Raw genomic sequence first — 27,959 nt, forward strand, 5'->3', positions numbered from 1 at the left:
GTGCGTGTGTGTGCACACATTTGCATACATGTTTGCATGTGGGACTGTGTGCATATGTGTGTACATACATGTTTGCATGTGGGAGTGCATGCGTGCACATGTGGGGGTGCACGCGTGTACATGCGCCTGTGCAAGGGTGCGTGCACGCGCCCGGGTGCGCGGAACACCGCGTGCCCGCGCCTGCAAACCCGTCCCGTGCCGGGTGGGCGTGTCCCGACGCCCCTCGGCTCCGCCCCGTGCCGGGTGGGCGTGTCCCGGCGCCCCTCGGCTCCGCCCCGCCGCGCGCTGCCGTCAGGAGGGGCGGGGCGCGCGCTCCCGGCACCGCCGCCACTTCCGGGTTTCCGGCCCGAGCCGCGGGGCCGGTGAGCGGGGGGGGGGGGGGGGGGGTGGGCGCGGGGGGGTGTGTGGAGGCGGGGGGGCGGCGTGATGAGGGGCACGGCAGGGGGGTGCGGGCTGATGAGGGTGCCAGGCAGGGGGGTAGACGGGGGGCGCGGGGTGGTGAGGGGCGTGGAGGGGGGGCAGGGTGGTGGGGTGATGAGGGGGGCGGGGAGGGGGCAGCCGGGGGGGCCGGGTGATGAGGGGGGCGGGGGGTGCAGACAGCGATGCGGGGTGATGAGGAGCACAGGGTGATGAGAGGGGCAGGGGGAGCAGGGGGAGGAGCGGTGCAGACAGGGGGTGCAGGGTGGTGCAGGCAGGAGTGCCCCCCCTTGCTCCCCGTGGCTGCTGACCCTTCCCCGGGCACGCTCGGCCTGCACCCCCCCAGCAGGGGGTGGGGGCAAGGCCCTGGTCCATCCCCACCACCCGGGTGCCCCCCGCAGCCCCGAGCCCCCCGGGGAGCCCGGCACCGCAGCCCACCCCTGCCAGGCCCCACGCGTGGGCAGCCAGAGCCTCGGCCCTGCACTGAGCCCCCCCGCAGCGCCCACACACGGGGGGTCAGGTGCGGCCTTTGGGGGTCCCTGGGGGGGGCTGATGGCCTCTGGGCCTCGATCCGCCCCCTCCAGCGCTGACACCCCAAACCCTCGGCCCGGTTCCTCCCTGCAGGCCTCACACCCCGGGGGGGCTGCACCTCTGCGGAGACCCCAGCACCCCTGGGGGTCTTGATAGCTTTCTCCCTTACATTCTCTATCAAAACCATTTTCCTCACTTAAAATGAGCCGTTGCAAACAAATTCCGGGTTTCGCTGAAAAACGTAGAGTTTAAAAAGCCGCTTTGTTGTCACCCTGCTTCCAGGCCCCCCCGGTTCCCCCCGCCAAGGGATGCGAGCTGCCCGCCCTCTCCGATGGCCACCGACTCGAGCGGGGGACTCCAACGCTGGGAACCTGAAAGAGGCACAAAAATTGGGCGTATAAACACGGCAACGTCCTGCCACGCCGCGGGGGGGGTTTCACAACCCGCGTGGCCCTTGTGTGGTGGCTCTGTCGGCTGCGATGTCGGGGAATGTCAACCCCGGTGTTACCCACAGCTCCGGCGGGTTGTAGCCCAACGGGCTAAAAGAAATTCTGGTTTTTGAGCGCTGGACGAACACAAGCTTCCCATCGAGGGCAGCGCTGGGGGCTCCCCGGCTGCTTTTTTCATCCCTCGGCAGCTCCTGGACGTCCCGCTTGGTGCTGTAGGGGTAGAAGTTGGAGGGGTTCAGCAGCAGCGACTCTTCGGCGTCCACCGTCAGGTTTGTCAACTGGAAGGAGGATGTTTCCCTGGGGAAGAGGGTGGCGTGCTGGGCCCCGGCCCAACGCTGGCGGTCCTGTAGCGGGGACGGCGGCGGTGCGGAGAAGGAGCTGGAGCCAGACCGTGAGGGTCCCGCTGCGAGCAGAGACCCAGCTGTCACCCTGCCCTAACCCTCGCCGAGTTATTTCTGAGGGGGTTTATCCTCTGGCAAACCAATCTGCCGGCGGTGCCAGCTGGCTTTCCTGCTCCCCCGGCTGCTTCTGCTTGGGCTTGGCTTGTCTTTGAAGCGTGGCTGGGTGTGCAGGGGCTGTGGGGGGAAAGTAGAAGCTGTGTAGGAGGGGAAGGGGTGTCCCAGCACCAGCCCTGGGACTCACCGGCCCAGCAAAGGCCTCGTTTCCTCGGGGTGGAGGGTGCCTGGCGCAGCACTCGTGCTTGGAAAATGACTGGCTCCGTGTCCAGGCCTTGAGTCACCGGTTCACGCCGTTGTGGGCTGTTGTTTTCCGTCCGCAAAGCACGAGTGGTGACCTGCTGTTTATTTATAACTTGGAGAGCGGCGCTTGTTGCGAGACCGAAGAGCCGAGCTCTGAGGGGACAGGGTCTCTGCCTCTCCTGGCACAAGGCTTGATTTGAACAAGCCATTCCCAAAGGATTTGGCTGTTTTGCAGCAGTTTGGTAAATAAACAGCTCCGCTCTCGCGCCAGCGACTCTCTTCCTCGGTAGGTTTAACCACACCAGCTTGCTGGCTGGTTTTATTTCTCACTTGTTTTGTTTTCTTTTTTGCACTTGAGCTGTTGTGCTCTGACTGTGTAGCCTCCGGGGTGGTGACTGCTGGGAAACGATGTGTGTCGGGGGTGGTTCTGCTGTAGATGTACTTGTCTCTGCGTTTGCACATCCATCCCGTCTCTTACCCTTTCAAGATCACAAGGAACAGCCTTGGCTTTCCAGGATCTGCCTGGAAGTGCTCCGGAGCCCTCCAGTTCCTTCTAGGGCTGGCTATCCTGGCACCAGGGCTGCCAGTCCAATTTCTCCATGTTTCACCAACGACTTGTGTTAGGTGAAATCTGCCTCCGAGCTAGTTTGTTGCACTCGTTATTCAGGAAAATGCTGTCCCAACAGAAGTGGTGCCGCGTGGATTCATAGCACTGGAACAAACTGGCTGGACTGGTCGTGGTAGGAGTGGAAAGTCCCATGATGAAGGCGGCAGGTGTCCTCCTTGGTGTCTCACCTCCTGGTGATGCTGGCAGAGAAGCATGTGTTTCGGGAGAATGCCACTCGCTTAGTAAAATCTGGACAAGGTCTTTGCAAAAACGCCGCTGTCGCCTCCTCCCCTGCAACTGGCCAGGGATGCCAGGCTGGTCAACACCGAGAGCACGAACAGCGGGTGCAGTCCTGGAGCTGAAACACCCCACGCTGCCTCTCTGGGCAGGAGAAATGCCACCCTGTGCCCACAGCTTGCTTCACCCACCCCCAGCTCTTGTACCTTGAATTTGTCGTGGGTGGGCTGTGCGGCTTGTTTGCGGGGTGTGTGGAGGTGGTGGGGGCAGGGGCAGGGGCTGCCTGGCCCTGAAGAGCCTGAACCTCCCGTGTGGAGGGCAGGGATGGGGGTGGCTCTCTGAAGTCCTCATCAACTGCTGCTGTCACTTAGGTGTCCCCTCGCTGGCCCCAAAAGCCCCCAGCAGCACCTCGTACCTCTGAGGCAGAGGGTAACTTTCCTGTAATCGCTGCGCTCCCTCATTTCTGTGTTGCAACCCAAGAGAGGAAATCTTATGACAAGTCACGGCGAAAACAGTTTCCTTTTCTATGAAATTGTGAACTCTGGAAACACTTGAGGATCAGTCCAGGGTTTGTCCCCAAAGAGCTCTTGACCTGCTGCTCGAAGCAGGACCAGCTGGCGGGATGCTCAGGGTCTGGGCTGCTCTGGACTTGGACCGGCGCCGCCTTTGGCACTGGCCGTGTAGGAGCTGGTCTGCAAACCGAGTTTCTGCCCTGGTTTGACAGCTCACAGCACAGGTAGAGGGGCACATTGAGGCCGTCAGCTCTCCTCGGGGAAAGCTCTGGGGTTTTTGTGTTGGCTTGGAAATAAAATCTGATGTATCGATGCCATACCAAGCCCGTTGTCTGCCGTGGGCATAGCCAAACCCTACGGTCAACTGCTGAGCTCTCTCCTCCATTGGGACGGCAGGTGCTTCCAACTCAAGGGGATAAATCTGTTCTCCCATCTCTCGTATCCTTAGAAAGCTTTGTGGCAGTAGCTGGTACGGGAGCATCTCTCAGACCCTTTCCAGCACCAGGACACGCTGTGTTTGAGCAGGGGTGCAGCCATACGATGGGCATCTCACCGACAGCCGTGTGCTTTGCTCTCAGAGCCTCCAGGCACAGCTTGGTTTCAGCAGACGGCTCTGAAGAACAGGGCAGGAGGCCAGAAGTCTGAAGTCAAAGGTCCCTTGTTGTCTGCAAACACCCTGCGGTTGCAGATGACCGCAGCGGGGCTGCTGCTGCCTGCTTGGCTCTGCTTTTGCCAAGGTTTCCCGTAGCAGGAGGGCACCGATTTTTCTCTCTCTCCCCCCAAAACCAGCTGCAGCAGAGCAGCGCTGCCATCCGTGGCCCCGGGAGCAGGGAGATCCTGGACTTCATCTGCCTGTGAACAAAGTGGCTGGGAACCTGATGGGGAACCGGCATCCTTCCTTGCCATCTACCCCAGGCAGCGCTGTGCCGTCGGGGCAAGCGCCCCAGCACCTCCGTCCCCACCGGGTTCAGCAGCAGCATCGCTCCTCCGACGAGTACTGGAGAGATGAACTGCTGCCACCTCTGCCCAGGGTCTGCTAGGGGGTGGCACTGACCCCCCCTTAATGCTATTCCCCTGGGTTTTGCGTGCTGTTGTTCAGGTTCTCTCACTAGATGCCTGCTCTGATGCCCTTGCTGGCACTCGGGGATTGCAGGCGATGTAGAAACAGAAGGGAAGCCATCCCTGGCCCTGCGTGCGTCGCTGCTGGCTTGCCTGGCCTGGTGTCCCACCCCGCTTTAGGGCTGCCTGCGGGCAGCTTGCAGCGGTTAATTACCCCTCTCGCTGTCTTGGCCGTGCTCTGCTTTGCCTGAAACTCTCCCGGTCCCCAGGAAGCGAGGTGTGCTTCGGTGCGGTCCTAGGTCAGTCCCAGCTTGAATCCAGCAGCAGCCCTTGCAAAATACCTCGGTGCATGATGTGCACCTGTTGCGTGACGCCGGGTGCCCTTCGCGTGGCAGGTGAGTTGGGTGTAAACCAAACGGGTGCTCAGATGTGCTCCTCCTCCTTGTCCCAAAGGTGACATGTGAAGGCAGCGCCCGGCGCGGGGAGCGGCAGCAGCTGAGATGCATTCGAGCCACACCGATGACCCCAAGGAAGCCATACAGGTGAGTGAAACACCTCGGTGCTCCCCAGGTAGCCCCAGTTACTCCCCAGTGCAACTCCAGTTACTGGCAGGGACGTGGTAGGACTTGTGGGTGCTGCCAGCTGGGATCGGGGTGGTTTATATGGGTGAAGGGGGCTCAGCTTTCCAGCAGAGAGGATCCTTGGTGGTTTTTCTGGTGGGGGGCGGTTAAAGCAAAAAGGGTGGCCATGACTTAAATCACACCAGCCTCTGCCCTGGGCTTTGCCCCTCGTGGCAAGGCCCAGCGTGGGGCAGGGGAAGGTGCTCAGCCCTGATACGTGGCTGAAGGAGCGTCGCTGCTCGGTATATTGGGGGTTTCTTTCCCAGCGAGCGTCGCTGCTCGGTATATTGGGGGTTTCTTTCCCCAGCTTTGAGAGTCTGAACACGTTTAATGAGCAAAGTTCAAACCCAGCGGTTAAAACCGGGTGTTTAATTCATCCCACAGCAGAGTTAATTCATGCATGACAGATAAAATCAGTTGCAGTCTTTCATCCAGTTAGCCCACAGTTGCTGCTTGCAGGCGGGTTGCTTGTGCTAGCAGATCTGTGGGGCACCTGGAAAACAGCCCCCGCTGCAAGGGGCGTCCCCAATACGAGCAGGGATAAGGTGCACGTTCCCCCGGCTGTTGTCCTTGAACTACAGCTGCTGGAAATCTTATTTAGATGCTGGAAAAAAAATATCCCAGGCTGGAAATTTAATACGGGATCGTGCAGCCAACCCAGGCTGGAGTCAAAATCTGCCCTGCCCCAGTCGCAGCGGCTGGTGCCAGTCAGCGTTCGCCTTGAACGCTGCGTGATTGATGCTGAAACGGGAATTGTTTGATGGGGTCCTGCCTGAATTTGCAGCGTTTGCCAAATGCCTGCTGGGAAGTGCAACTTTCGTTTTCAATGAGGTTGATTGAGACATCCGGGCTCAGCTGTGTTAGAAAAAAAACCTAAAAATCCTCTCCACCAGCTTAAAATTGTTAAATTCACTGAGCTTGCTTCTTTTCAACTGGTGCTAGAAAGGGGGAAGCAAAGCTGCTGGAAGGTAAAACTCCCATGTTCCAGCTTCAAAGCCTGCTGAGCCTCTCCAAAGGCAGCAGCTGAACCCCAGCCATCCTTCCAAAAGCATCTTTTTGGGGGCGGGGGGGCCGACCCCGGTGGCGCCTGTGGGTTAATCAACACAGAGCCGGCAAGATCGATGGCTTTGATTTCTGCTGGCGGGACTCATTAGTGCGTCACATGCTGCTTGGGCTGATCTGCATGAGTTCAAGTGGTATCGAAGCCCTTATTATGGGTTACCTCCTTTGAGTTTCGAGTTTCTCCCCCGTGTTTATTTAATCCTTGTGTTTCCCCCGAGCAAACGCCTGGAAAAAGACAATTTCTTTTGCCTCCCCATCCTCTTCAGCAATTTGGTGTCTGCAGGGGAAGCACCACACGCTCTAAAGGCAACCTCAGCCACCCAGTGGGCTCTGAAACACCAGCTAAAATTGCATAAATTATTTTAAAAAGCCAGGTGAACTGTGATGCCGAGAGCATGAGTTCCCAGTTTGACCAGTTCAGCTCTGGTGCTCCCTAGCAGCTGCTGCCAAGCATGTGGATGAAGCAGGCGTTGCCTGGCGCTTCGCTCTGGATGAGCCTCGCAGTTTTTGGCCCCCTTTAAATGAAATTTATCGTAGTACTTCATTTTTTATAAGCCAAGCATGTACCTCCTGTCTTGCAGCTGATCAAGAAGCAACTGGTGAATGCCATCAAGGCGTTGCAGAAGCAGTACGTGACCTCGGATTCCATCGTGACCAGCGACGATGGGAACGCGAACACGCTCTGCAGCGCCCTGGAAGCTGTCTTTGTGCACGGGCTGAAGGCGAAGCATATAAAAGCAGAGAGTGGGGGGAAAGGGAAGAAAACTGGGGGTCGGGGACCACTTCCCCAGCCAGTCTTCTGGGGTCTGCTGAAGAGCATCACCCACCGGTGAGTGCCCGTCCCTGCTGAAAGGTGTTTGCACGCTCAGGTTTATCCCTTCTCTGGTGTAAAAGCCACAAAATTCAAGGAATGGTGAGCAGGAGGATGGCTTAATGGAAAGATATGTCTCTGCCCTGTCCCATGTCCTCAGTCCTTTGGCTGGGGGGGGGGGGGGGAGATGCTGTCACTGGGGGGCTGGGGGTGCCTGGGGGGCTGGGAGATGCACTAAGGAGAACAGAGTCGCTGTTATGCCAAGCGATGCAGGGCTGGGCACCCAGCACGGCCCCTCTTGGCACGTGCAGGGGCTGAAGTGCCATTCAGGCATGAGCCCATGTCCCCAGACAGTTGAGGAATGACACACTGCTGCCAGCCTAGGGCACACACCTTTCTTACAGTGCCTGGCTGTGTACGGGGACCCCGTGTCCCCAGTGGGACCCCCCTGACCGTACTGGCGTACAGCAGCGGTGGGTTGTGGGATGCATGGTGCGGGGGTCTGGTCTCTCTTCTGACCTGGATCTGCTGGGGATGGTTGGCCTGCCCTTCCCCACATCCCAGCCAGCCTTCGAGGAGGTCTCGCCGGCGTAACTATTGTTATTTGCTGGGGTTTTTTATTTGCTGGGGTTTTTCTGAGCCACTCCCTAAGCAGAGTCCTCCCACACTAAATAACAGCCCACACACAAATAGTTTTGAAAGCCTCATCCAGTTCCCATCACCGACTTTTAAATTATGAAAGGGGATGAAAATAACTCTTTCACATGCTACGGAGGATATTTTTGTGCCCTTTGAACGTTTTTTTCCTTCTTGAGAGACAGATGAAAAAAAAAAAATCTTCCCAAACTTTTGCTCGGTTTTTTTTTGTAGCATCTGCAGCACCGACGTGAGCTGGGACCAGGGAGGATTAGGGAGTTGGTGTCACTGTCAGATTGTAGAGGAGAACCGCTGAAGTCAGGAGGTTGAGATTGCTTGAGGAGCTTAACCTGACCTGATGGTTTTTTTGGTTGCCGCAGCAGCTTTCACTGCGTTTGGGCTGATTTTAAATTTGAAGCTAGGATTTAGAGATGCGGTTGTTTCCGAGATATATCCAGCCAGAGCGAGCCCCAGTGATGTGCAGGGGCACCAGGAGTTTCCCCCTCTGCATCCTTGGTCCAGGGCGAGCTATGTGTGGGAGATGCCTCCAGCCGGAGGGAAGAGGAGCACCCAGAGGCACCCCAGGGATGCCTAGGGACATTACCAATATATTTAGCTTTGGGGCATTCAGAAGCTCTTTTTTCTTCACAGGAAACCACATTTTCCATGAAGGAAAGAGATTTTCCACAGCCTTTTTTGTCCTAATTCCTAAATTCCCCATAGCACAGCAGGTTGGGCAGTGCCTGAGGGAGGATCTGCCCCTCCTGCACCCCGTGACGGACCAAAAGCGGAGCTACTCATGTCCTATTCTATTCTTTTTTTTCCCCCTTTCCCCAGAAATATTGTCTCGGAGCTGGAACAACTCATTTTTATCAACACGGATGTCGGGCGCTGCCGAGCCTGGCTGCGGCTGGCTTTGAACGATGGCCTCATGGAGTGTTACTTGAAGCTGCTCCTGCGGGAGAAATCCCGGCTGCCCGAATACTACCAAGCGACCGCTCTGCTCTTAGATGCTGAAGAGTGCGAGTTTCTCCTTTGCTACTTGCAGGGCTTAACATCCTTAACCTTCGAACTCTCCTATAAATCAGCGGTTTTGAACGAGTGGACTGTCACCCCTCTGTCCCTGTCAGGTCTTTGTCCTGTTTCGGAGCTGCTGGAGCCCCTCGCATCCTCGGCATCCGAACCCCGCAGAAAAGCATCGCTGGGTTCGATCTCCCAATCATCAGGGTCGGACGAGATCGAGATTCAACCCTCTGTCCTACCCATCAGCAAAGCCAGCAGCAAAACTAAGCTCACGTCGTCCTCGCTGAGCCTTAACACCACCGGTTCGTCCCAGCTCTCCTCCAGCCTGGGCTCCGACAGCATCCTCCCAGCCCACTGCGCCCGCAGTCCCGAACGGAGCGAGGAGCCGCTCTCCTGCGACTCTGACCTGGGGACGGCCACCGCCGAGGACCTGGACAGGTCTCTGCAAGAGTGAGTCTTTTCCCGGTCTCCTCTTCAAGGGGGTTTTTCACCCTCTCCTGGGCTCTCATTTGTTTTCTCTCTGTAGGCAGGAAGGCTTTCTTCCCTGTTTTTCTTTAACAAGCTACTTTTTTCCTCCTTGAAAGAGCCTAAAAGGTAAAAAGAACCACTCGGCACAGCTTGCTGGGACCCTGCTGGCACAGCAAACAAGCTCCCGGCCACTGAAGTGCGTGTCCTCTTTACTGGGGCAGAAACATCAGAAAAATGCTGCTCCTCGGTTTCAGGAATGTCACATCTCCCTGACGTACGCTGGGGGATGCTTCAGGGCTTTCTGCAGGGGGAAAGGAATGAGTCTGGTCGCAGGAAAGGTTTATAATTTGCAGCTTTGACAGATGATTTAGGGAAGGGAGGTTGTTAGTTTGTCATCGTCACGATTTATTTCTGCCAAACACCAGCACAGAGATTCCCGGTGGGTTATATAAGCTCTGAGTAATCAGGAAATATTTTCCCTGCCACCTTTAAAACTCCGAAGGAGCCTGGCCTGGGGTGCTGGTTGAGGAAGGCACCCTCTTCCCGATAAAGGTCTTTGAGAGGGTTTAGAGCTGCAGTCTGTCCTTCCCATCGATAATGGCACCGTTACCTGCTGCTGGGTTTTTGCATCTTACGATGATCCAGAAAGAACCTGCCTTGATTGGATTAAACTCGTGATGGAAAGATGTCATTTTGAATTTTAATCTTGGGCCGGTTTAATTCGACCTAACTGGTGGCGGAGCAGGGGCATGGGAACAGCATCTTGTCTGGCCAGGCTCCACTAATAATTGCTCGTTAATGGTTATGAAAACATTTGAAGTTTGGCACATGGTCCATGGCTGGATATGTGTCCAGGAGCTGGACGTGGGGTTGGGGCTGCGGGGACCACCCAGCGCTCTCCCTCCATTAGGAGATGTCCATCAGGAGCAAATTAAACCCTATTAACGAGCGTCATTAGGAAATGCATCCTTTGCAGGCAGGGTCCTTGCAGCCGTGGGGTTGTCTGCTGCTCTGTAGGGCACAAATCACACATTTTTCTGGGAGCGTGGTCAGTGCCATGGGGGTTTTTTGCAGCGCTGCCAGCCTGCAGGAGACGAGCAGTGATGCTGAGCCCTCTTTTTGGGTGGTTATAATTTGCAATAACTATTTTTTAATAGGTTCTGGTTGACATAGCTGTGTTCAAACTGGTCACTTTTCTGTTTCAAGGGTGTTGTCTGAGTTCAACAAAGCCAAGCCGAGCCTGGAAGCCCCGGAGGGACGGCTGGTCCCCAGCGTGCTGGGCTGCTCCCCACGGCCACCTGCCTGCCCCCCACCCGCATCGCCCACCCCCCTGGCTCGATCCCATGGGGCTCACCAGCAGCTGCCTCCCAATGCCGACAGTCCAGACTCTGCTGGGACAGGTGACGCGGTGACCGCCGCCGGCGGGGATGGAGATGCAGCACCGCAGGCCAGCAGCACGGCCGGTGCCTTGGCCACGCGGCGTGGTGGTCCGAGCAGGGGAGAGACAGGCAGAAGCAGCACAGTTGACAGCAGTGAGGCAAGCCAGGCAGTCCGCAGCCCGACAGCTGAATGCCTCCTGTCTCCGCTGCTGGGCTGTCCGGTAAGTGTTGCAGCTCCCTTGCTATCCACCTCCTTGGTTTTGCCCTTCCTGACCAGCCGATCTAATGGAAAAGGAAAATAAAACCGGTGACAGCTCCTGAGTAGGCACCAGTTCCTCCAGTATCTCATCTTCCATGCTGCTCCCATTCTCCTGACAGCAAGTTGGTTGGAAGCGATGCTCCCCACGCCACGAGCATCTTCCTGGACCCTGTGCAGCTGTGTCCATGCAGCTGCTCTGGGAGAAACTGTCTCAAAGTCAATATTCCCTGGTAAAAGAGGCACCAAAGCTTTTGAAACTCTGCCTGGCCCGCCAGCCATCCCTTGCCAAGAGCAGCTGCAACGCGGAGGTTTTGGTTTTGTTAATGATGTCAGGAGCGTGATGAGCTCTTGCACAAATCTGGCCGTAGGCTGCGTGCAAGCTGATAACACAGTCGGGTTCCTCAGGGGGACTTTTCTTCATTTGTGGTCCATGTAAGAGGAGGGAAAAGGGTTGACTGAACAGGAAACAAATTAACAGTTTTCCAATGAAAAATGTTCACGCGGCACATCTGTTCCCAGGTCAGGATGGCATTCCCTGGTGCTTAGGCTAGCCTAAACAGCAGCGGATTTCCCCTGCTGCCGCCAAGGACTTGATCCGTTTGCTTTTGCTTTTAGGAAGCTCTTTGAACAGCCTTGTCCTCTTGTCTAATTTGTTACTGGCTTTTCCGTCCTGGTTCCCATCGTTTCCATCCTGCTGAGGTTAGGATATACCTCATACCCCGCTCCCACCCCCCTCCCCAAAACAGTTTCTCTTTTTGGTCTCTGCTCCTTTCAGTTCCCTCCCAGTTATCCCATTTCCGCTGCTTCCTCGTGGCGTTGGGCCAGTTTGACCTAATCTATGTATAACATACGGTGTCAACAGGAAATTCCCCCCTGCTTTCGCATGACTCACAGAGCAACCTGCGTTCCTGGCCCAGGAGCGAGCTGTGCCCGCCTGTACGCGGGGAGCTGCACCACAAGCCACCCGTGAGCCTCGCCGCAGGCTGGTGACAGCTCTTCTGCTGGCCTTCGCTTTGGTGGTCAGAATAAAAGGCTCTTGGAAAGCCAGGTAGGGTAGCTGAGGGGGCGTTCCTGGTGCGATGCAGCCCCAGAAAGGATGCGCTGGGTCTAGGGAAGCTGCTCCCTTTTGCCAGAGCACTGAGCTGGGTCATGTTTTGCTCCTGGTGGGACCTTGTCCCAGAACCTCGCTCTGTTCTTGTAGCCAGAAAAACTCCTGGGGAAGTTGTAGCCATGTTTTCCTTCAGCTTAACGAGCTTTCTTCTGCTTGCAGGTCTCACCCCTTCGTGACATACGGAGGCAAAGGTTTCCTTTGCCTTCCCTGCCTTACTTTTTGCCTGTGCTGCTCAAGCCTGGTGTTTGCAGCAGCTGCTTGCAAGCTGTAGGTCTCTCTTTCAACCTAGACACCTTCCATGTACCTCTCCCCATCTCTGTTCTTCCTGGAACAAGGAACCGCTGCTCCCGGGGAGCTCGTCCCCTTCCATGGCAGAGCTGGGGTTTCACCCACTATCAGAAACACTTCACGGACCAAATATCTCCTATGTGGTTACTGCAGGGAATGTGCTCTCCTGCTGAGCCCTTGATGATTTTAGCAGGGAGGACTAATCAATTTGGGACTTTATAATCCCACCAGTATATATCCCAGTATTTGCCAGCTGTCCCCACAGTCCCTTGGAGCGTTCCCTGAGCGGAGGGAGCGGAGGAGCCATCCGTGTGGGAATGGCCAGCATCACTGCGTGGGACTTGTCACAGGCAGCCCCTGTGAAGGGGACGCAGTGGGCGTGAGTGTTTGAGGGGCGCAGGATGTTTGCTAAGTTTTGATAATTAATATTTAATAATATTTTTTTTAACAGAAAAGAAAGAGCTGGATCTCGGAAGATGATTTCTACAGACCTTCTCTGGGAGAGGGCAGCGAAAGCACGGCCAGCACCAACGGCTTTGGGCCAGAGGGGGCTGCCGAGGGGCTGGCCCCGGGGCTCATCAGCGCTCTTGACTTGGAAAGGCTGTCGGTGCCGTCCTCGGAGAGTGGGAAGCCCAAAATGTCACCTGAACGGGAGCAAAAGGGCTTCAGCGTTGTGCATCGCAGGCAGATGGGTACGTGCCGCCCTCCCCTCTCCAGCTTTTGTCCAGTGGCTGTGCTGGGCAGTGCTGGGCCGGGGGGTGGTTTGGGCAGGGGGCTGCTGCTGAGCTGTGACAGCACTAGAAGCCAGGGAAGGCGGTGGAGCAGCTACCTTGGCCCTGCCGAGCCCGCCGTGGCTCTGGTGGGAAGCACCGAAAAAGCAGTGGGGATACGCTGGGTGCACCTGTCCCTGTGTCTCAGACCTACCCGTGGGACGTGTTTCCTTTATCCCACTCGTTCTCAGCCTGAAAAGCCAAATACGGGTGGACAGATGATGGAGAACAGGGTCCAGTGACCTCCTGCCTCATCCCAACACCCACTGGGACCGGCTCTCAAAGCTGCGATGCCTCCGGTTGCTCGCTGTGAGCCTACCGTGGGCTTTTCTCTCCCCACTGGCTTCCCCTTTTGGGATTAAACTGAGACATCTGCTTTTGCCCCAGGTCTTTCCAACCCTTTCCGAGGGCTCCTGAAGCTGGGCAGCCTGGAGCGGAGAGGAGCCATGGGGATATGGAAGGAGTTTTCCTGCGAGCTGTCGCCGCTGGAGCTCCGGCTTTTCCTGGACCACGAGGACCGCATCTGTGTCGAGAGCTATTCCCTGCTGCGGTGTGAGTCACTGGCACTGACGCACTTGGACGGCCGTTTTGAGCTGGTTTTTCTGGGGAAAAAGCTCTACCTACGAGCTCCTTCTCGAGACGAGGCCGAGGACTGGTTGGACAGGATCCGCGAGGCGCTGCAGAAGTGCCGGCCGCAGCTGGAGGAGGAGGAGTGGGAGACGCTGGAGTATCCAGAAGATGGTGGGGAAGGCCAGCCCATCCAGAGCGACTCCACTGCTTTTCTCCAGTACAGTGATGTGCCTGGGAACAGCTTTGACTGGGCTCCAGCTCATGAACCGGAGCTGGATGCAATAAAAGAGGCTGTTCTGTACGTGGAGGTAGACAAAACCTGGCTCCCTTTCATTTTTTCCCTGTCTCTAGAAACTTTGAAGTGCTTTAAAGTCAGGAACAACGACAAGATTTTAAGCAACAGTTACGGTATAGAGACCATCCAGGACATCCTTCCAGACACCAGCCTTGGGGGACCTGCCTTCTTCAAGGTGATCACCTCCAAAGCTGTCCTGAAGCTGCAGGCTGAGAACGCCGAAGAAGCGGCCTCGTGGAGGGAGCTGGTCCGAGGGGTGCTCATGTCCTACCTGGAGAGCGCGGAAGAGGCACTGACGCTGGGTGGCAGCTTGGACGGGCACTCCCAGGTCGTCCTGAAGAACATCGTGAAGGAAAACGGCTTCTTGTTGCAATACCTGGTGGCCATCCCCACGGAGAAGGGCCTGGACTCGCAGAGCTTCATCTGTGCAGGTATATGGTGGCTTGTCCAAAAACCCAGCTCTGTCTGGGAAGATGGTGTGGCATTCGTTCAGGTTAATGAGGTGACATCAAATCAGAGACCTCCCTGAGACCTGCTAGCCCGTGGCAGACCAGCTGCTGGCTCCCCCATCCAAACCCCAGGTAGCACCAAACCCCTTGGGGGGGCTTCACGTCCCCAGTCAGTGGCACCTTGGGTGGCCGGTGTCCCCCCCACACTGAAGTCCCCTCCCAGCCCCGCACAGATCCAGCTGGGCTGCCGCTGGGCTCCGGTTTAAGATGCTTATGGGTCAGACAGCGGGGGTCTCGGCTTGGAGGCAAACTTAGACGGACCGAGGAGTCTCTTCCGAGGCATTTTGTGGCCCCAACCCGAGGGGAAAGTGCAATCAACAACAAATGCTGTTTTTCCGGTAAGGCAGCACCGGAGCGAATGTTGCCATGGGTGTGACGAGCTGATTTTGCAAAACATTCATTTAACCTTCCAGCAACGCCTCCCCGCACACGGGGCGATGCTGGTTTAATAGGATAACACTCGCTGACCTCTGAATGTGCTATTTACCTTGGTAAGTTAATTAAACTTCAGATTTCTCTCCTGCTTCAATTATATTTCTTGTACCCTCCAGCAAGTTTTTATTTTTCTTTTAATCACTCTTCTTCTTTTTATATATATTTTTTTTTTTCTGTTCTATCTGGTCTCTGCCTTGCCCTCCAGGCTCTGTCCTGCATCTTCCACCTACCAACAGATGAAAGCAGCAAGCTGAAAAGACAAATTCCCTGGTTTTATCTGTAGTTTTTTTAGGGGTCTGCCCACCCTGCTTTCACCTCCCTCCCAGCCTGACACCCCAGCCTGGCACAGGAGTGGTTTCCTTACGTGTCAGGGCATAATAGGCAATAAAAGCTTTCTTCTTTTTTTTTTTGGTTTTTTTTTTAATTCAGAGAGCAACACCTGACCTCTGAGAATATTTTTTTGGTGGGGGATGCACTGCAGCTACCCCAAAGTGTAAAGGCTGGGGTGGCAAAGCCGAGCAGGGTTCCTCCTGCGTTACCCACTGCTGTAATAAAGGCTTTTTTTGGCTTAATCCATCCTGACTTCGTCTCTTGCAGACGTGGTTTTGGTACCCTGTGGTGGCAGCTGGAAAGAAAAGGGCTGAGTGAAGGCAAAATAGGGCAAAGCTACTGGTGGAGGTGATGGGGCAGGCAGGTGGGATTTAGGTTCTTCCCTAAACCACTGGAGTATTTCCAGGATTCACTTTTTCTGAGAAAAACCCAAACAAACAATTGAACCACGTGATTGATGAATAAAGGTTGGTTCAGGGCTGGTCCAGACTCCTTTTTGGCGGAGATCAAGTGAAGCGGCTCCTGTTGGACCATCATGGTCTGAAATCCCCAGGGAAGGGGCTGGGGACCTCTCACTGAACATCCTACAAGTGCTTTAGCTGATCTCCAACCCTTCCAAAAACTTTCTTGTTCCATTCCCCCCGTCCCAAAAGTGTCTCCCCCGACCCTGGCAGTGATGGGAACAGGTTCCGTGGGCAGCACGGGTCCCTTCTCATCTCCTCGCCCCTGTTCCCTGCAGGCTGCTCCAGGCAGATCGGCTTCTCCTTCGGAAAGCCCAAGCTCTGCGCCTTCTCTGGTCTGTACTACTGCGACAGCTGCCACCGGGATGACGAGACGGTGATTCCCTCGCGCCTCATCCACAACTGGGATCTGACAAAACGAGGGGTAGGTCTGGGCTTGGCCAGCACAGGGAGCAGAGACACGCTCCTGCATCCGCCTGTGCTCCCTGAAGGTCCATCTGAACATTTCCAGCATCGGCAGAGGCGGAGGTGTCCACCCCAGACCTCCCTCTGAGCCTCCTGAGCCGCTCCTCAGTGCGTGCCCACCTCTTGTCTCTCTCCGCCCCAGGTTTGCCAGCAGGCTTTGAAGTTCCTCACCCAGATCCGTAACCAGCCTCTGATCGACCTGAAGCTGGTCAACGAGAGCCTCTACGACCACGTGGAGAGGATGAGTCGGATCCGCCGGAGCAGAGAACAGCTGAAGCTGCTGGGAGATTATCTCATCATGTGCCGCAGCGGGGCCCTGAAGGAGCTGAGCAAGCGGTGAGGTCCCTCTCTGGGTGGCGTTACCCCTGCGTCCCCCTCTGCACCTCGGTGGCCTCTTGGTGCTCCTCATCGCTCGCGTGGAGCCGTGGTGCCAAGGCATGGGCTGGCTTTTAGCTCCATGTCGTCTGCTCTAAGGAGTTATCCGTCTGTTGGCTGGGTCAACACACTGAGATGTGACTCAGGAAACACCTTCCTGACCGAGAAGCTTCTGGCTGGGCAGGAAACACCTGGAAAAATAGATGAGATATTTGGGTTCTTTCCCCCGCCCCTTTGAACTGCTCTCACACGATTCCCAGTGGCAGGATTTGAGAGATGTGGCGTGATGCAAAAATCATGTCCGTGGTGATTTGCTTCAGAATTCTGCATCGTCCAGGCTTCTCCTTGCTCCAAAGCTGTTGGAGCTGTGGTAGGAACCATCTACCACCTTCCTCTTTGTGCTTCTTTGCAGGCTTGATCACAGACACTACCTCTTGGAGTGTCCCCACAAATACAGCGTCGCTGACCTGAGGCAGGTGAGAACTTTGCGTGGTCGTAGGTGTTTTGCTGGTGAAAACATCCCGGTTTCTGTCTGTGGAGACACCGTGTCGAGCGTGTCTCCTTCAGCAGAAGGTTTCAAACAGCTTTGCCTTTTGCCTTGCTGTCACCCGTCACATGCATTCGGCAAGCTTGCACATCAACTTAAAGGTAAATAATTTACCTTTATTTTAATTTACCAAAATAATTGGCCCAAGCCTATATCCTCCGAGAGCTATGGAGATCACATGAGAGAAATTGTTTCACCTGTTTAAGCCAGCATTGCTGCTAGCACCTCTCCCTGCAAACTTGTATCTATTGCAAATACTGCTGGAGGTGATGGGGGGTTGGATTTTGCGTTGATTCCAAAGCCAGGAGCCCTGGCCACGCAGGTGTGGGTGCTGCTGTCAGCTCGCTCTGGGGCCCACTCACCACCCAGGTGGGTTTTTTTGGAGGACAGCCTTGTCTTCGTGCAGCAGCACAAAGAATGGAGGTACCGTGGATTTTGCCCAGTGCAAACCCAATGGGAGATAAGCTCCATGAGTGCCTGATGTCTCTCTGCTCTGCAGATAGCTGACGGCGTCTTTGAGACCTTCCTGCAGTCTCTGCTCCAGTTTGCTTCCCATCACGTCTACAACTGTGACCTGTGCACCCAGCGTGGCTTCATCTGCCAGATCTGCAACAGCAGCGACATCATTTTTCCCTTCGAATTTGACACTACCACCAGGTGAGCAACGCCTCCGTCGCGTCCCACTGCTCATGGACTGGCCTTCCCCAGGAGCCTGGACCATCCCCTGGGTTCCTCTCGGAGGCTCTTTGCTTTCTGGGCACGTAGCACCAGGGTGGCCTGGAAATAGCTCTGAGCTGGCTGTGTGTCTTTGTGGTGCCCGCATCCTTGTGGTACCCGTGTCCTCGTCGTATCCACATCCTTGTGGTACCTGTGCCCTCGTGGTGCCCGCGTCCTCGTCGTATCCACATCCCTGTGGTACCCGTGTCCTCGTGGTGCCCGCGTCCTCGTCGTATCCACATCCCTGTGGTACCCGTGTCCTCGTGGTGCCCGCGTCCTCGTGGTATCCACATCCCTGTGGTACCCGTGTCCTCGTGGTGCCCGCGTCCTCGTCGTATCCACATCCCTGTGGTACCCGTGTCCTCGTGGTGCCCGCGTCCTCGTCGTATCCACATCCCTGTGGTACCCGTGTCCTCGTGGTGCCCGCGTCCTCGTCGTATCCACATCCCTGTGGTACCCGTGTCCTCGTGGTGCCCGCGTCCTCGTCGTATCCACATACTCATCTGATCTGAACCAAAACAGGGCTGTCTGGGGCAGGAGAGGACCATCCTCACAGAGCTGAGATGTCACCAAACGTGGTGGCTTTGCAGGTTGAACATGCGGTGCCACCCAGCACCTTGCTGTCAGCTTGCAAAAGCCTAGCTGGGTGCTGGGGGTCCCAGGGCAGCAGAGGAGCTGGGGGGAGGAGGAGGAGGATGATGAAGGTGCTGTGTGCCCCTGCCTGGCTCACCTGGCCAGCGCATCTCTGATTCACATCCAGCCTGGCCCCTTGCAGGGGTTGCAGGAGGGAAGGAAAAGCAGCAGCGGGGACCGTTCATACACCCCTCTGCAACCAGGGAGAGGAGGAAGGACACATGGACACGGATTTGGAGATGAGTGGTGGGCTGCCCTGGGGGATGTTCCCGGCAGGATGGTGCGGGGGACGACACTGGCTTTCATGTGGGTTTCTCTCCTGCCTGCGGAGCTCGCATCCTGTGCAGGCAGGGTCCTTGCCTGTGGTGGGGTCGGCTGCTGCACGGGTTCAGCAGCTCAGCGGACATGGAAATCAGCTGGGTGTGTTAAAGGGGGATGTTTATCCCCACCATCAGGATTATCTAAAGAAATCGGTATCAAACCCTCCCGGCCCAGGAGCCTGGTCCATCAGAGATCAACATCTCGATGGTTAGTTGGTAATGAGTCTAATCCTGGCAGAGAGGTTTAACAGGCTGATGGTCTGCCTGGTCCTGCTTCGGCTGGCAGTCCCTAAAAGCGAGCAGCAACACCCAGAAGCTGCAGAAAGTGCCAACAAGACCAAGATCCGTGAGTACCCCACGCATTACGTGGCTGCAACTGTTTCCAGGGCAGCTGAGCAGGATTCCTCGCTCTCCCTCCTCGCCACAGGGACAGCATCATGCTTATTATCGAAGACAACATCCCCAGGGAACCGATTTTCCCTAGAAAAAAGAGTGTACAGTCTCTGGAAAGAGCAGGCACGCGGGGCTGAGCTCTGCTGGCAGCCTGCCGGAGGTCTCATGTCCTGTAAAGCTGAGCTCAGAAGTTTGTTGACCTCTTTTCTTTTTTTTTTTTTTTTTTTTTTTTTTTTCCTCTGGCGGAGGAGGTTGTGCAGCAGGAAAGCAGCTCGACCAACATCCTCGCCAAGCTAAACCCGGCTTCCTGCCCCTCTGCCCGCCCCGGGGGACAGCCAGCTGCTGGGGTCACTCCGTCACTTGCTGTCACTTGCTGCAGGATGCATCTGAAACACCTCATAACAATCAACCCAGCCGAGCGCAGGACTTTTTCCTTTGCACAGCAGCGGTGGCCGCTTCCTGCAGCCGCTCTGGCAGGTGGAGGCAGGAGATGCCGCCTTACGGCTGCTGCTCGCTCAGAAACGCACAGGGTGAAAACCACCCCCTGGCTTTGCAACCCCCCCCCCCAGCTCGGGGGGGAGCTGCCACCGCTGCTAAGCCAGAAAAATCGTGTGAAAATCTGTTCCGCTGGGAAAATGCACAGCACCACCAGCACCCCGCGTCCCGCCTGTCCATGCACAAGCCATTTCCGTATCCTGAGTTCACTCAGGGTTTGCAGCCGCCTGCCAGGAGCAGGATTTGACCCAGGCTGCGATATGTCACGGTCCCTTGCCCGGTGCGCTGCTGGGCGTTTCTCTGCTGCCCTTTCCACTCTTCCTTTGGGAAATTCAGGTATTCAGCGGTATTCACACCTGGATTGGGCACCAGGTATTTGCACTTGAGGGCGTTTAAAAAATAATCCGGCTGGCCTGTGGATGGGCTGCGTTTTGCTGTCCCTGGCGAGGTGGGGGAGCCCAAGTGGGAAAAAAGGGAGCTCAGCCTTGGTGGCAGAGACTTTTCTTCTGTTGACTCGAGATAAGTAGCGAACGCCCGGAGCTGGGTGTCTCCTCCCGGCCGCCCCGCGCAAGGTATCATTTGTGGCTGTTTACATTCCTGCTGCAGCGCTGAGCCAGAGCAGGGAGGTCCCAGGCTGGTGCTGGTGAGATCTCCCCAAAGCCGGCCAGCTCAAAGGCAACGCCGTCCCCGGCTGCCCGTCCCCTTCCCTGCAGCTCTGCTGTCCCCAAGCAGCATCCCTGCCACCCATTGACCCAGGGTCAAGGTTGGGGGTCTCCTGGCTGCACCCCCACCCCGGCAAGGAGAGCATCAGCACCCTGGCGCTGAGCTGCATCCCCAGGCGGGCTCTCGCCGCCCTGCGCTGTGGCAGGGTTTGGTGTCTCAGCCGTGAAACTTTGTTCTCGTGCCGTCAGCGCTCTTGAAGACAAAGTGCAAACCTGGCTCCGCATCTCGCTTTGTCATCTGCAACAAGATGGCAGCGCGCTGGCGGCTGCCCGCCACACTCTTTCCGGGCGAGCTGCCGCTTTCGCTCTGAGGTTGCTGGAGGTGGATCTTTTGCTCGAAGCAATTACTGCTTCTGCTAACGAGGGTCGTCTGGAACCGGAGCTGCCTCTCGCTGGGGCTCTTCGCTCAGCACATGCTTGGAGAAAGCAGAGCCGAGGAAGCGTCCCCGGCTCTGGTTTGGTGGGGAGAGGTTGGGTCCCAGCTCTGATATTACCAACAGGGTGGGTTGTATTTTATTTTATTTTTTTCCCCTTGCTTTCTCCTAGGTGCAGCAAATGCAAAACCGTCTTCCACCGGGACTGCCAAGCCAGGGCCAAGTCGTGCCCCCGCTGCGAGCGCCGGCAGCGGTACCAGCAAAAGCTGGAGGCGGAGGCGAGCGTGGAGCCCAGCCTTTAGCATCCAGGGACTGACCTCGACGCTGCCCTGGGCTTCCCATCCCGCCGGACTAGCACCGAGGGGAGGGGGCCGCCGGGAGGTGCAGAGGAGAGACCCCCCTGCCCGGGAGCTGATCCTGCGCCTGGCCCTTCCCCAGGGACAGGGAGCTGGCGGTGCTGGGCGATGCGGCGTGGGTGCTCCTGCCCCACAGAGGGACCCTCTGCCCACCCAGGGATGAGCAAGGGGGGCTGGAAAGGTCTCCCCCCACACACCCCCTACTAACCTGGTGCTGCTCGGGGGTGCTCCCAGTCACCTCCTGGTGCCAACCTGGTGCATCCCCTCGCAGTGGGAACCCAGCGGCTTCCCAGGGTGTAAATCAGGATTTCCAATCAAGGGTGTGGATAACTGACACTGATTAAAGCTCTAGTTTTTTAGGATGTTCGATACTGAAAAAATGGTATTTTTTTACAAGGGGATTTTGCACAAGCTGGCCTGCTCCGGGGAGGTGACGGCGGCTGCACAGGGAGGGGGCAAAGTGACACTTGTGCCTTTAGGGACCTGTGTGCCCTGGGGGACCGTGGTGCGCTGGGGTGGCTGAGCATCTCCCGCTCAGAGAGCCCACCCATCACCGTGGCCTCTGGGAAGAGAGGGGAGAGAAGAGCCGAGCTGCTCCTCCCCACCTGCTGCTCTTAATCCTCGGAAGAAATTTTATTTTCCTTTCACCCTTCCCCATGCAAAACTAATAAAAGTTTATTTAACAATGAGCAAAGTCGTCTTTGGGGTTTGCTTCTGCACAGTGTGTGACAGATCCCGGGTCCGACCTGATCCTGCACCTCCGTGGGAGGAGGGTTGGGGATGGCGATGCTGCCCACCCTCCATCCTCCCTGCCCAGTCTCTGGGGTTTTGCAGGGTGGTTCTGGGGGGACCCTGCCCCATTTTCCCTGCCCCGTTTTCCTTCCCATCTGCTCCCCACCGGTGTTGGTATCTCTAGTTGTTCTTTCCCTCTTCTCCCCAGCGCCGGGAGGGTTTGGGATGCACCCACCAGCACAGGGACCCCAGTGGCACTCCCTGGGTGGGGGGGACAAAAGCGAGGGCAGGGCAGCTCTCATGGGACCCCCCTGATGGGGGTCCCATCCCTCTCCCCGGGGAGGCCATGGCGGATCCGGCAGCGGCGCAGATCCCGGCTCAGCCGCGGGGCAGGGCCCTTCCTGCAGCAGGAACCTCCCGAGGAGCCGTTTCCTCGGCCGGGCGGCAGCGGGTCCCCTCCGCCATCGTCCCTTCCCTCCAGCTCCGAGGGCAGGAAACCAGCCAGGTGCCCACCGCCCCTCTCCTCCTGCCGGGGGCCGGCCACCCACCCACAGCGTGGAGCTTGGCTCCGTCTTTCGGCGGCAGGAAACCGGGGCGAGTTGGGACCAGCCCAGCGTGGGCACGAGTGGGACCCGCCGCCGCGCGCCCCACTGCCCCGACGGGGCCGGAGGTGAGATCGGGGGGCTCGGGGCGCTCGGGGGCTTGGGGCTCAGGGGCTCCCAGGGGTCGGGGTCGGTGGGCGAGGGCAGCGCGGGCAACCTTGGGGCTGTTTCAGGCGGGTTTGGTGGTTCGTGGAACGGCATGGTGGGGCTGGGGCTCAGCGGGCACCACCCGGCTCGGCTGCCCCAGGGTCCCCATGAGCCCCCGAAGGGGCTGGGAGCCGCCATCACCCCTGGCCTGCCCCGTGTCTCGCAGGCGGAGGTGCCGGGGCGGCCATGGAGGCAGCGGTGCCGGCGGAGGAGGCGTTGGTGCTGGTGGAGTACGGCTTCGAGTACCGAGCCAAGGACGGGACCCTGGTCTCCATCAAGCCCAACGAGCGCTACGTCCTGCTGAAACGCACCAACCACCACTGGTGGCACGTCAAGAGGAGTGGGGACACCCGGCCTTTCTACATCCCTGCCCAGTATGTGAAGGAGCTGCCCCCCATCGCCACCCCGGCCCCTCTTGACCCCCCACCGCCGGGACACACCGGGACAGACCCAGCCGTGCTGGTCCCGCAGCAGCCGCCGGGCTACGAGTATCGGTTCATCGGTGCCACTGAGGCAGAGGAGCCGGTCGGAGGATGCTCGGTGCCCAGGAGGGACTCACCGCCGGTGCTCAGCTCTTTTCGGGCCCCCCCAGCACGGAGCACCCACCCCGCTGAGCCGGTGCAGCACTCACACTCCCTGGATGACCTGGCACGGGTGATGCCAGCACCACGAGGTGCCACCGCCATGGGGTCCCGTGGGGACCTCCTGGGACACACTCACCCACTTGGCAAGAGCCGCTCCGAGACCCTCTACACCCCCGGCAAGGACGGGGACACGGCCAGGAGGTGGCCGGGGTCCAGCCATGCGACTCAGGTACGGTGACATCCCCACTGCCATCCCCAAAAGCAGCGCCAGGGGGGTTGAGTGGTATGGGGGGGGCAGGACACCCAGGTCCCCCAGCTGACTCAGTGCCCCATGTCCCCCCCCCCGATACAACCCTGTGACCCCTGGCACAGGGTGGGGTGGCACCCAGGGGCTCCCTGGCACCACAGCCACCACCGGGACCCCCCTACATCCCCCCCCACCAAGCTGACCCCATGGGGCAAACCTGTGGGCCAATCCCCCCCCCCCCATACAGATTTGCCAGCATTTACTGCCTTGGGGAGGGGGGGGAAGTCACCCCCACCCTGGGCACCCACCCCAAAGCACCTTCCTTGCTCAGCCCCCTCGTGTCCTGCCTCAGTTTCCCCACCCTCACAAGCACCCCCAGGCTCTCCCAGGCCCCCGGCTCTGCCCCCGCAGCAGCATCCCACCCGGGTGCAGACTCCAGCTATGCCCACGACCCCCGGGGGGGAGTCGGTACCACCCAGGGGACTTTGGGGCACCCACAGCCCGTCCCAGCAGCATTCCCAGGGCAAGAGGAGGCAGAAAGGGTTAACAGGGAAGCGCAGCAACTCCTCCCTGCCGGGGCGGGTGTCTCACCTGGGCGCAGCACCCAGTGCTGGAGGTGGGTGCGGGGTGCACCCCAGCTAAGGTGAGCACCCCGCCACCCCTAAACCCACACCGCCCCACACCAGTAAGTAGCAAGGGGCCCTTCCCAGTGCCCCCCCAGTGCTCCCCACTGCACCCCCTCTTACGGGGGGGCACCCAAGGGTGGGGGGTGCGCCCTGGCCGCTCACCTGCCACTGTCAGGGGCTGGGGCGCAGCAGGGTGAGACAGTAACGGCAGAAGGAGGGGGGTGGGGGTGGGGGGGTGTCCTGCATCCTGTCCCCCCACCCTGGCACCTCTCTGTGGGGTAGCCCCAAATGCCCGCAGCACCTCAAGCCCTGGTGTCCCCCTGTTTGAGGGGGGCTCGAGGGGTCGTGCTGCCCGGGGGGGGGTGTGTTTTGCCAGTGGAAAGGGGGTGCTGGGGAGGGTTGTGCCGTGTTTTACACCCCATTTTACACCCCATTTTACACCCTGCGACCCTGGCTGTACCGGGTTAACCTCCAGTGCTCTTTGCACACCCAAAGCCACTGATCACCCCTGAGAGGGTCCCCAGGAGGGACTCCAGGAGGTCCCCAACCCCGGTGCCATCACCAGAGCTTTCCCCTGCCCAAACCCAACCGGTGCCAAACCCAACCGGCACCGGCCACGGCGGGGCTGCGGCAGCCTTGGCCTGGCCACACGTGCATCTGCCCCCTGGGCCGCCAGGACGGGTGGTCCCGGTGCTGGGGGGACACAGCACCCACCGCCTTGTCCCTGTGCCGGTGCAGTGGGTTGGTGCCAGATGAGCCAACCGAAATTTGGGGAGGGGGTCTTTTCCCGGTTGACGCCGGCTGCACCCCCAGCACAGCATCATCCCGGCGCAATCCCTGCTGGGTTGTCCTTGGCTTTGCCAGAGCAGGTGATGGGTGGAGGGTGACAGGGTGACAACAACCCCAAAAAAAGCCAATTCCGCCCCAAAGAGAAGCGCAGGGCTCAGAGGCGGCTCTTCCGCTCCCCGAACCCCAGCAGGAAGCGCAGCCGGCACGGGGCCCAGCACTGGGCGCCATCAGCGACACCGCAGCCTCTGGGTGCCCCCCCCCCAGCTGCCCCCCCCCCAGCTGCCCCCCGCCCTGGTGCCCCCCGAGATGGGTGACCGGGTGCCGGGTGCTCTGCAGCGATCCTGTAGCAGGGCGTCACGGCTGCTGCGTTCAGGGAAGGTAGGCAGCACCCATGGGTGCACCCAGCCAGGGGGGTTGGGGGGGATTGGGGCGTCACACCCCCCTGGCTCCCTCCTGAATTTCCCCCCCCCCCGAGGGTTGATGCTGGGGAGGGGGGGGGGGCGGCAGGCACCAGACGTGCCAAGTTGCTTGTCCCAAAGTGGCGAGGGGCACTTAGCCCCCTGTCTGAGGGGGGGGAAACCCCCAGGGATGCACCCATGGGAGAGAGGGAGGTGCTGGGGGGGGTCTGTGCTGGGTACCCCCCCCGTCACCCCTATGTCCCTTGTCCCCAAGGCGAGGCTGGCCTCTCACGCTGGGTTTCCAGCCCCTCTCACCGCGACAGGGGGGTCGTGGGGTGGTGGAGAGGAGGGCGACGGGGTGTCCCTGGGGACACTGAGTCCACTCTCCCCCTCTGCTCCAGGGTGTCCCCAGGGACGCTGCACCTGCTGTCACCCCCTGGGGTGACGGGCAGGGCTGGCGTTGGGAAACTTTGTCCCCGTGGCCGTTGGAGGGAGGCTCAGGGGCTGTAAAGCTGGGGAGGCCAAAGGGTGCCAGGAGGGGATTCCCCGCCCGAAGCCACCCCTCGGCGGCCACCCACCCCCAGGGGACTTGCCCCGCCCCCCTGAGCAGCCCTGGGGGGGGGGGGGGGGGGCAGGCAGCCATGCTGGGGGTGCGTGGGACCCTGTTCTGAGACGTGGTGACGGGGCTGTCGGTCCCAGCACAGGGCTGCGCTCCCCTGTGGGTCAGGGTGCTGGGGGGGTGGCGGGTGCTGGGGGTGCTGGGGGGGCGGGTGCTGGGGGGGCGGGTGCAGAAGGCCTGGGTGCTGGCAGCGTGAGGGCAGGGGCAGGGGGTGCGGGTGCTCTGGGCGCTGGAGATGTCCCAGGGTGCTGGCACTGGGGGTGCTGAGCGCAGTGGGTGCAGGGGGTGACGTGGGTACCAGTGATGTGGCTGCTGACACCGGGGACCACGATGCCCCAAGCCCAAATTCTCACCATGTGCCCAGGTGGGACGCCCATCCCCACCACCAGCTGGGTGCTCCTGGCCCCAGCATGGGTGCTATGGGTGCTGTGGGTGCTATGGGTGCTGTGGGTGCTGTGAGTGCTATGGGTGCTGTGAGTGCTATGGGTGCTGTGAAGTGCTATGGGTGCTATAGGTGCTATGGGTGCTATGGGTGCTGTGAGTGCTATGGGTGCTGTGGGTGCTGTGAGTGCTATGGGTGCTGTGGGTGCTATGGGTGCTGTGAGTGCTATGGGTGCTGTGGGTGCTGTGAAGTGCTATGGGTGCTGTGGGTGCTATGGGAGCTGTGAGTGCTATGGGTGCTGTGAGTGCTATGGGTGCTATGGGTGCTGTGGGTGCTATGGGAGCTGTGAGTGCTATGGGTGCTGTGGGTGCTATGGGTGCTATGGGTGCTGTGGGTGCTGTGGGTGCTGTGAGTGCTATGGGTGCTGTGGGTGCTATGGGTGCTATAGGTGCTATGGGTGCTATGGGTGCTGTGAAGTGCTATGGGTGCTGTGGGTGCTATGGGTGCTATAGGTGCTATGGGTGCCCTCCTCCACTGCCAGCCATTTACATCCCATGGCTCGCAGGTCCTGCCCTATGCGAGAGAGTGTTCTGCGCAGTGCCTGCAGGGATGCAGGGCAGGATCTGGCTCCTTGGTGCTCTCATCCATCCGCCAGCCCGGGTACCTCGGTGGGGATATCCCAGGAATGCCGTCCCCAGCACCCCTGCCCCACAGCTCACCACACCCATCACCAGCCGCATCACCCAAGTGATCCCCCTGTGTGTGTCCCCAGGCACACAAAGAGCCAGAGGAGCCGCCTGCCCCCATCTACCTCAACATCCAGGAGCTGCGGGAAGAAGCCGCGGCCGCCAGATCGGCCCCAGAGGAGGCCGGCAGCTCCAGCTTGGATTGGGAAACCCACACGGATACGGAGAGTGGACATTTGTTTTATTATAACCCGGTGACGGGCGAGACCACGTGGGATTGTCCCTTTGGGCAGGCAGAAGATGGAGTGAGTCCCGCCGCCTCTCCCGCCTCCTCGCTCACCCACAGCCCGGAGTTTCCCGCGTGGGAGCAGTACGTGGACGAAGCCAGCGGACAGGCTTTTTTCTATAATTCGGTAACAGGTGAGACGTCGTGGGACCCCCCCCTCGCGGCAGACGGAGGCAGCTCCCAGGATATGTACCCTGGGGTGACACGGTACAGTTCCATGGAGCAGAGGGTGAGCACCCAGCGAGGCACAGGGATGATGAGGATGGGGGTGGAGATGGAGGTGGAGATGAAGGTGGGAGCAGGGATGGAGATGGAGATGGAGATGGAGATGGAGATGGAGATGGAGATGGAGATGGAGACGGAGATGGGAATGGAAATGGAGATGGGAATGGAGACAGGGATGGAGATGGAGATGGAGATGGAGATGGAGATGGAGATGGAGATGAAGTGGAGACAGAGATGGAGATGGAGATGGAGACAGGGATGCAGATGGAGGTGGGAATGGAGATGGAGATGGAGACAGGGATGGAGATGGAGATGGGAGTGGAGATATGAGTGTGGATGGAGATGGACATGGGAATGGAGATGGAGACAAGGATGGAGATGGAGGTGGGAATGGAGGTGGAGACAGAGATGGGAATGGTGATGTAGACAGAGGCAGTGATGTAGACAGAGACAGAGATGGAGATGTAAATGGGAATGGAGATGATGGAGATGGGGCAGCCCCCACCTTGGCTGGCTGTGGCCTGGGGATGTGTATGCTCTTGGTGGGGCACAAGACCTTGACCTGGCTCTTCTCTCCAGCCACCCACTCCAGAAACAGACTATCCTGACCTGTCTCCAGATGAGCTGGAGGGTTATCCTGAGGAAGACTACTCGCCTGTGGGCTCCTACGATCAGGGGGCTGCTTTCTATCTGTCCCCGAGC

The 27,959-nt window shown here is 58.8% G+C and overlaps 2 protein-coding genes across 5 annotated transcripts in view; both read left to right on the forward strand.

Annotated features, from left to right (window-relative positions):
* The first annotated feature begins 284 nt into the window (after window positions 1–284).
* Window positions 285–21,623, forward strand: PLEKHM1 (pleckstrin homology and RUN domain containing M1). 4 transcript variants are annotated; one of them, XR_005107992.1, is made up of 13 exons: window positions 285–362; window positions 1,231–1,666; window positions 4,964–5,052; window positions 6,774–7,021; window positions 8,477–9,112; window positions 10,337–10,730; window positions 12,619–12,859; window positions 13,325–14,233; window positions 15,816–15,961; window positions 16,145–16,338; window positions 16,790–16,853; window positions 17,424–20,664; window positions 20,751–20,809. XR_005107992.1 is itself a non-coding variant. In XM_037411236.1 (13 exons), exons 3-13 carry the CDS (start codon window positions 5,011–5,013, stop codon window positions 20,878–20,880), a joined length of 3,162 nt encoding a protein of 1,053 aa, XP_037267133.1. In that variant the 5' UTR covers window positions 285–362; window positions 1,231–2,381; window positions 4,964–5,010; the 3' UTR covers window positions 20,881–21,623. The 4 variants fall into 4 exon arrangements, 3 of the variants coding, with proteins under 3 accessions (XP_037267133.1, XP_037267132.1, XP_037267134.1); XM_037411236.1 differs by having other exon boundaries at window positions 1,231–2,381; window positions 17,424–17,581; window positions 20,751–21,623; XM_037411235.1 differs by having other exon boundaries at window positions 17,424–17,581; window positions 20,751–21,623.
* A 478-nt stretch (window positions 21,624–22,101) lies between these two features.
* The window catches only part of LOC119159026 (rho GTPase-activating protein 27-like), an 11,695-nt gene continuing 5,837 nt past the window's right edge, over window positions 22,102–27,959 (forward strand). The window contains exons 1-4 of the mRNA XM_037411550.1: window positions 22,102–22,336; window positions 22,582–23,228; window positions 26,833–27,261; window positions 27,837–27,953. Coding sequence (XP_037267447.1) covers window positions 22,602–23,228; window positions 26,833–27,261; window positions 27,837–27,953 — 1,173 coding nt within the window. The 5' untranslated portion in view covers window positions 22,102–22,336; window positions 22,582–22,601. The remainder of the gene's footprint in view (window positions 22,337–22,581; window positions 23,229–26,832; window positions 27,262–27,836; window positions 27,954–27,959) is intronic.

Source organism: Falco rusticolus, chromosome 18 (assembly GCF_015220075.1).
Source record: "Falco rusticolus isolate bFalRus1 chromosome 18, bFalRus1.pri, whole genome shotgun sequence".
NCBI lineage: Eukaryota > Metazoa > Chordata > Aves > Falconiformes > Falconidae > Falco > Falco rusticolus.